Source organism: Mustela nigripes, chromosome 2 (genome assembly GCF_022355385.1).
Source record: "Mustela nigripes isolate SB6536 chromosome 2, MUSNIG.SB6536, whole genome shotgun sequence".
Taxonomy (NCBI): Eukaryota; Metazoa; Chordata; class Mammalia; order Carnivora; family Mustelidae; genus Mustela; species Mustela nigripes.
In genome coordinates this window covers 11,667,558-11,676,731 of record NC_081558.1, presented here as the reverse complement: position 1 = coordinate 11,676,731, position 9,174 = coordinate 11,667,558, and the positions used below count along the sequence as shown (strand labels likewise).

The window sequence follows — 9,174 nt, the reverse complement described above, 5'->3', positions numbered from 1 at the left end:
AAAATAATGAATACTGTTATGCTGAAAATAAAAAATAAAAATAAAAAAAAGACAGCTAGGAATAAACCTAAAAAAAAAAAAATGGATGGAAGACCTCAATGTGAGATAGGAATCCATCAAAATCCCAAAGGACAACACAGGCAACAACCTCCTTGACACTGGACACAGCAATTTCTTGCTAGACACATCTCCAAGGAAAAGGATACAAAGGCAAAAAAGAACTATTGGAACTTAATCAAAATAAAATCTTTGCATAGCAAAGGAAAGAGTCTACAAAACCAAAAGACAACCAACAGATTGGGAGGAAGTATTTTCAAATGACAGATCAGATTAAGGGCTTGTTAAATAATCTTCGACAAAACAGGAAAAAATATACAGTGGAAAAAAGGAAGTCTCTTCAATAAATGGTGCTGGGAAAACTGGGCAGCTATATGTAGAAGAATGAAACTCGACCATTCTCTTACTCCGTACACAAAGATAAACTCAAAATGGATAAAAGACCTCAATATGAGACAGGAATCCATCAGAATCCTAGAGGAGAACATAGGCAGTAATCTCTTCGATATCAGCCACAGCAACTTCTTTCAAGATATGTCTCCAAAGGCAAAGGAAACAAAAGTGAAGATGAACTTTTGGGACTTCATCAAAATCAAAAGCTTCTGCACAGCAAAGGAAACAGTCAAGAAAACAAAGAGGCAACCCATGGAATGGGAGAAGATATTTGCAAATGACAGTACAGACAAAATGTTGATATCCAGGATCTATAAAGAACTCCTGAAACTCAACACACACAAAACAGACAATCATATCAAAAAATGGGCAGAAGATATGGACAGACACTTCTCCAATAAAGACATACAAATGGCTATCAGACACATGAAAAATGTTCATCATCACTAGCCCTCAGGGAGATTCAAATTAAAATCACATTGAGATATCACCTTACACCAGTTAGAATGGCCAACATTAGCAAGACAGGAAACAACATGTGTTGGAGAGGATGTGGAGAAAGGGGAACCCTCTTACACTGTTGGTGGGAATGCAAGTTGGTGCAGCCTCTTTGGAGAACAGTGTGGAGATTCCTCAAGAAATTAAAAATAGAGCTTCCCTATGACCCTGCAATTGCACTCCTGGGTATTTACCCCAAAGATACAGATGTAGTGAAAAGAAGGGCCATCTGTACCCCAATGTTTATAGCAGCAATGGCCATGGTCTCCAAACTTTGGATAGAACCAAGATGCCCTTCAGGGGACGAATGGATAAGGAAGATGTGGTCCATATACACTATGGAGTATTATGCCTCCATCAGAAAGGCAACATGTTTTGTAGCAACATGGACAGGACTGGACGAGATTATGCTGAGTGAAATAAGTCAAGCAGAGAGAGTCAATTATCACATGGTTTCACTTATTTGTGGAACATAACATAAAGCATGGAGGACATGAGGAGTTAGAGAGAAGGGGGTTGGGGTAAATTGGAAGGGGAGGTGAATCATGAGAGACTATGGACTCTTGAAAAACAATCTGAGGTTTGAAGGGGTGGCGGCGTGGGAGGTCGGGGTATCAGGTGGTGGGTATTATAGAGGGCACGGATTGCATGGAGCACTGGGTGTCGTGAAAAATAATGATACTGTTATGCTGAAAATAAATAAATGAAAAAAAGATTAAGGGCTTGTATCCGAAATATATAAAGAATTTATTAAACTCAACACACAAAGAAAAAATAATCCAATCAAGAAATGGGCAGAAGACATGAACAGACATTTTTCCTTGGAAGAGATCCAAATGGCCAACAGACACATGAAAAAGTGCTCAACATCATTTGGCATCAGGGAAATACAAATCAAAACCACAATGAGATACCACCTCACATCAGGCAGAATGGCTAAAATTAACAAGTCAGGAAATGACAGATGATGGTGAGTATGTATGTGGAGATAGGGGAACCCTCTTACTCTATTGGTGCATATGCAAGCTGGTGCAGGCACTCTGGAAAGCAGTATGGAAGTTCCTCAAAAAGTTGAAAGTAGAGCTGCTCTATGAGCCAGAAATTGCACTATTGGATATTTACCCTAAAGATACAAATGTAGTTATTCAAAGGGGCACCTTCACCCCAATGTTTATAGCAGCAATTTCCACAATAGGCAAACTATGGAAGGAGCCTAGATGTCCATTGACAGATGAATGGAGGTGGTAGATAGATAGAGATATCAATATAGATATATATTGATATCTCTATCTATCATCTATCATCTATCTATCTACACACACACACACACACACACACACACACACACACACAGGAATACTACTCAGCCATCAAAAAAATGAAATCTTGCCATTTTCAATGATGTGGATGAAACTAGAGGGTATTATGCTGAGTGAAATAAGTCAATCAGAGAAAGACATTTATCATATGATCTCACCAATATGTGAAATTTAAGAAATAAGGCATAAGATTATAGGAGAAGAGAGGAAAAAAATGAAACAAGATGAAAACAGAGAGGGAGGCAACCATATGAGACTTAATCACAGGAAACAAACTGAGGGCTGCTAGCAGAGAGGTTGGGTAGAGGGATGAGGTGACTGGGTGATGGACATTGGGGAGGGTATGCCTCGAATAAGCACTGGGTATTGTGTAAGACTGTAATTCTGTAAGCACTGGGTATTGTGTAAGACTGATGAATCATAGATCTGTACCCCTGAAACATAATAATTATATCTTAATTAATTGAGTTTAAATTAAAAAATACACCCACTATATGTTTTATAAATTAAGACATGTATTAATTTATGTTAAAGCATTGAACTCTTACTGTTTTGGCAAAAGTGACATGGAAGTCAAGGAATGTAGTACCTGTGGTTTTACATAAAAGGAATACCTTTCTTCACCTTGTTGAAGGAGGGGAATAGCAATCTTCTTGAGATATCAGTGCTGTGTCCCACCAGGAGTCAATATTTGGGAAACCAAAGGAACCTAATAAGAAAAAACTCTTCACTCTTAGATTTGGAGATATCATTAACTCAGGGTTGGGATAAAGTGCTAGGAGGTTAGCTCTGTGGGAGGTGGGTGAGTTCGTGGAAGAGTAATAAGTGGATTCATTTGACTTCAAAAACTTGTCTCTGGGGTGCAGGGAAATGACAGGAAAAAAAAATTCCTATCTGTATTCTGATCTGTATAGAGCAATGTCCTCTGGGAGATGATGTGCCCAGGGGTTGAAGTAACAGGAGGGAAATAAGCCTAAAGAGGAGATAGGGAGCTGTAAATATCTCTTTGGCTGTTGCCTCTCAGCAGGTATGACCTTGGATGAAATGGGACTTGGGTATTTTTTCTGGAGTCCTAGGTCTGGTTAGGAGATTTCTGCTGTATTATTTGAGAACAGAGCTTCAGTTCCCATCATCAACCACGAGGGAGGAATTCAGACTTCCTCATGGAGACCCTCATGCAGGTGAGTCCAAAACCCAGCAGGAAAGGGCCAGAGAGAAAGAAGGGTGAGAACAGTTACCTGAAGCCACATGAGAGCCAACCCAGCCTAGTCCAGCATTGGGACATCACTGTGGTTGTTGGCTTGCTTGATTAACTAATGAATAGATTTATTTATGATCCTAAAGATAGAAGTAAACATTGAAATTATCTACGCAGGGGAGATTGTTGAGGATTAAGTAGTGCTGATGGAAGAGTGGTGATGGGTGGCAGAAAGTGGTCCCAATAAGAGTAGAACATGAGTCCAAACACCTTTGCAATTAAGGGGATTAGAGATTTAGGATGTCAGCCAGGAGGGATATGCAGTCAAGGGAGGGCGTTTATTCTTTTAAGCCAATTTAATGAGAACAACCCTTAGATCAAGAACAACACAATCTCCTGACTGAGCCAGCCAGGTTTTTCTGTTATCTAGCCTTTAGCTTTCATCTCAAATCAGTAATCCACATTGATGTGATTACATTAATAGTATTTTATTCTGCTCTATAAAGATAGTTTTAGATTGTCATTGTGTTTCAAACAGTTGTGCCTAACCTAATCTCACTCTAAGTGCTATCCTTTGTTCCTTAAGCTCTTTGTTTCTTTTTTTTATTATGTTCAGTTAGCCAACATATAATAAATCATTAGTTTTTGATGTAATGTTCAAAGATTCATTAGGTGCATATAATACCCAGTGCTTATCACAACACATGACCTCCTTAAAGTTATGTTTCTATATCATGCACACACAAATATTCATACACATAAATTTATATATATAAAAAACATATATGCATATATATAGTATAAATATATATGCATATATATAATCTTATGCTCATTGTAAATGGTCTTTAACTCCCATGCAGACTTTTTAAAAATTTTATTTTTATTTATTTTTTATTTTTTCTAATTTCTTTTTTTTTAAAATTTATTTATTGTCTTAAATTTATTTTTTATTTTCAGCATAACAGTATTCATTATTTTTGCACCACACCCAGTGCTCCATGCAACCCGTGCCCTTTCTAATACCCACCAACTGGTTCCCCAACCTCCCACCCCCCGCCCCTTCAAAATCTTCAGGTTATTTTTCAGAGTCCATAGTCTCTCATGATTCACCTTCCCTTCCAATTTCCCCCAACTTCCTTCTCCTCTCTAACTCCCCATGTCCTCCATGCTATTTGTTAGGCTCCACAAATAAGTGAAACCATATAATTGACTCTCTCTGCTTGACTTATTTCAGTCAGCATAATCTCTCCCAGTTCCGTCCATGTTGCTACAAAAATTGGGTATTCATCCTTTCTGATGGAGGCATAATACTCCATAGTGTATATGGACCACATCTTCCTTATCCATTCGTCCCTTGAAGGGTATCTTGGTTCTTTCCACAGTTTGGTGACCGCGGCCATTGCTGCTATAAACATTGGGTTACAGATAGCCCTTCTTTTCACTACATCTGTATCTTTGGGGCAAACACCCAGGAGTGCAATTGCAGGGTCATAGGGAAGTTCTATTTTTAGTTTCTTGAGGAATCTCCACAATCTCCAAAGAGGCTGCACCAACTTGCATTCCCATCAACAGTGTAAGAGGGTTCCCCTTTCTCCGCATCCTCTCCAACACGTTGTTTCCCATCTTTTAATTTTGGCCATTCTAACTGGTGTAAGGTGATATCTCAATGTGGTTTTAATTTGAATCTCCCTGAGGGCTAGTGATGATGAACATTTTTTCATGTGTCTGATAGCCATTTGTATGTCTTGATCGGAGAAGTGTCTGTTCATATCTTCTGCCCATTTTTTGATGTGTTTGCCTGTTTTGTGTATGTTGAGTTTGAGGAGTTCATTATAGATCCTGGATATCAACCTTTTGTCTGTACTGTCATTTGCAAATATCTTCTCCCATTCCGTGGGTTCCCTCTTTGTTTTCTTGACTGTTTCCTTTGCTGTGCAGAAACTTTTGATTTTGATGAAGACCCAAAAGTTTATTGTTGCTTTTGTTTCCTTTGCCTTTAGAGACATATCTTGAAAGAAGTTGCTGTGGCTGATATCGAAGAGATTACTGCCTATGTTCTCCTCTAGGATTCTGATGGATTCCTGTCTCATGGTTGAGGTTTTTTATCCATTTCAAGTTTATCTGTGTGTATGGTGTAAGAGAATGGTCGAGTTTCATTCTTCTACTTATAGCTGTCCAGTTTTCCCAGCACCATTTATTGAAGAGACTGTCTTTTTTCCACTATACATTTGGGTGCATATATATTTTCAAATGAGTGCTTTTTGTCTTCTTTGGGAAGTGTAATACATGATCATGTGGTATTCCTATTTTTAACTTTTTGAAGAACCTCATAGTGCTTTCCATAGTGGCTACACCAGTTTGCATTCCCACCAAAGTGCATGAATATGTCCTCTTCTTCACAGCCTCCTCAAAACTTGTCATTTCTTGGGGAACCTGGGTGGCTCAGTGGGTTAAGCCTCTGCCTTCAGCTCAGGTCATGATCTCAGAGTCCTGGGATTGAGCCCCGCTTTGGGCTCTTTGCTTAGCGGGGAACCTGCTTCCTCCTCTCTCTCTCTGCCTGCCTCTCTCTGCCTACTTGTGATCTCTGTCTGTCAAGTGAATAAATAAAATCTTAAAAAATCTTGTCATTTCTTGTCCTTCTATACTAACCTTTCTGACTGATGTGAGGTGATAGTCTTATTCATTTGGATGTCACATAGATGGAATTATTTTATTTCCTTTTCAGATTTGCACATCTCCTATATAGATATGCAACAGATTTTTTGAGGGTTGGTTTTGTATCCAGTTACTTGGTTGAATTAATTTAATAGTTTTGTTAGTGTTTGTGGCATCTTTGGTATTTACTACATATAAGAGAACATCATTTACACACATAATTTATTTCTTCCTTTCCAGTTTGGATGCCACTCATTATTTCTTTAGTTTCTCTGTCTAGAAATTCCAGTGTTATGTTGAGTAGAAGTCAGGAAAGTGGGCATCCTTGCGTGTTCTTGATCATAGAGGAAAAATGTTCCCTCTATCCCCAGTGAGAACCATGTTTGCTGTGGGTTTTCATGAATGGCTTTATGTTGAGAGTGTTTCCTTCCATTCCTAGTTTTTAGTGTTTTTATTATGTGCCATATAAACATAAATGTTAATTGTTTGAGTGAAGAATATAAAAAATAATGCACTTGCCAGGTTCGTAATGCATGATTTTGTCATGTTCTTTCTTTTTTGTTTTTGTAGTCACATCAGTGACATGGAACTGGAGAATGATACACAAATTTCAGAATTTCTTCTTCTGGGATTTTCAGAGGAACAAGAACTGCAACCCTTCCTCTTTGGTCTGTTTCTATCCATGTACCTGGTCATCATTCTTGGGAACCTGCTCATCATCCTGGCTGTCAGCTCAGACTCCCACCTCTACACCCCCATGTACTTCTTCCTGGCCAATCTGTCCCTTGTAGACATCTGTTTCACCTCCACCACTGTCCCTAAGATGCTGGTGAATATACAAACACAGAAAAAGGTCATAACTTATGAAAGTTGTATCATACAGATGTACTTTTTCATACTTTTTGTAGGTTTGGACAACTTCCTCCTGACTGTGATGGCTTACGACCGCTTTGTGGCCATCTGTCACCCCCTACATTACATGGTCACCATGAGCCCCCGGCTCTGTGGACTATTGGTTTTAGTGTCCTGGATCATGAGTGTTCTGCATTCACTGTTACAAACCCTAATGGTGTTGAGGCTGTCCTTCTGTACAGAGGTAGAAATCCCCCACTTTTTCTGTGAACTCAATCAGATGATCCAACTTGCTTGTTCTGATACCTTTCTTAATGACATGGTGATGTATTTTGCAACTGTGCTGCTGGTTGCTGCTCCCCTGGCTGGGGTCCTTTACTCATACTCTAAGATAGTTTCCTCCATATGTGGGATCTCAACAACTCAGGGGAAGTACAAAGCATTTTCCACCTGTGCATCTCACCTCTCCGTTGTCTCCTTATTTTACTGTACAGGCCTAGGAGTGTACCTTAGCTCTGCTGCTCCCCAGAGCTCCCACTCAAGTGCAATGGCCTCAGTGATGTACACAGTGGTCACACCCATGCTGAATCCCTTCATCTACAGTTTGAGGAACAGAGACATAAAGGGGGCTCTAAATGTATTTTTCAGAAGGAAGCTATGAAAGTTCCATTTTTTCCCCCCAAAAGTACCTGTTATTGAAGGCTAATTCCTAACAGACAGAAATTGTTAATCTTTGATAGGATCATGAAATAAGAACTCAATCCCTGTATTTGTGCCCTGGAGAGTCACGTTTTCTTAAGTTCAACTGTTTCATTAAACTTTCTGTTCCTTTTAAAAAGGGATTTTATTTATTTATTTGATGCACATAGAGAGATTACAAGTAGGCAGAGAGGCAGGCAGAGAGAGAGGGGGGAAGCAGGCTCCCTGCCAAGCAGAGAGCCTGATGTGGGACTAGATCCCAGGACCCCGAGATCATGAGTTGAGCCAAAGGCAGAGGCCCAACCCACTAAGCCACCCAGGCACCCCTCTGCTCCTTTTGATAGCCAATATTTTTTTCTTTTTTGTTTTCTTAATTTCCAAGTTATTTCCAACCTCCAATCAGAAATAATTTGAAGATTTCCACTTATCTCACAGAATTATGGGCTGTACTAGTTTTATGGAATAAATTATGTTTTGCAAATGAGGTTATTCTTTTTTTTAAAAGATTTTTAAAAAATACTGGGTGTGGTGAAAAAATAATGATACTGTTATGCTGAAAATAAATAAATGAAAAAAATACAAAAAATATTTATTTGACACACACACACAGAGAGAGGGAGAGACAGCAAGAGAGGGAATACAAGCAGGGCGAGTGGGAGAGGGAGAAGCAGACTCCCCACCGAGCAGGGAACCTGATGTGGGGCTCTATCCCAGGATCCTGGGATCATGACCTGAGCCAAAGGCAGATGCTTAGCCATCTGAGCCACCCAGGGGCCCCTCAAATGAGGATATTCTTATAAATTTATTATAGAGGAAATTCTGAGATCACTATTTTTCACTCTGTGTCTGCATTCCTTTCCATATAACTAGCTTAAATACTTTTCCTGATAATATAGACTTTAACCACCAGTTTGTTTTGTAGTCATGGGGTTTTATGATCCTCATTATGATCATGTTCTCATATCAGCTCAGCATCCACAGTACCCCGGCCACAGAATGGGAAAGCAAAATTTGCTTATGAAACACAAAATCCAAGTGAAAGACAAATTTGCATAAGCCAAGAGGCTTAATACGGGCTTAGTATCAGTGAAGACCTGAAACTGGATTAAGCAAAATTTTCAATCACACCATATTGCTTTGTGGAAATTGTGTTTATGATGATGTACATCCATTCATTGAAGTGTGGGATATTTGGTGTCCATGTTTAAAGAGTTTTATTGGTTGAAGTGAAGAACATAGCTATAGATTTTATATTATTTAATTGGATGATTTTGCTGTTATATATGAAAATATCCAGTGCTACCTGCAAATATTACTCTTTCCATTGCCATAAACTTAATATCTCCCTCTGTAAAAATGTTGTTACAAATGTTATAGTGTGAGTGAATGAATAAGTGTTTTTACTCTATCACTAAATTCTTTACTTATCTTTTGATGTTTTGCTGCTGATTTTATTTATTTGCATCTTATCCCTCCCCCATTTTCTTACTCTAACAAATG

At 38.9% G+C, this 9,174-nt stretch overlaps 1 protein-coding gene across 1 annotated transcript; it reads left to right on the top strand.

The window, feature by feature from the left end:
- Positions 1–6,706: 6,706 nt before the first annotated feature.
- On the top strand, positions 6,707–7,535 carry LOC132009724 (olfactory receptor-like protein OLF4). The gene is given in 2 exon segments (XM_059387754.1): positions 6,707–7,480; positions 7,482–7,535. Coding segments are annotated over 2 exon segments (828 nt in total).
- The last annotated feature ends 1,639 nt before the right edge of the window (positions 7,536–9,174 follow it).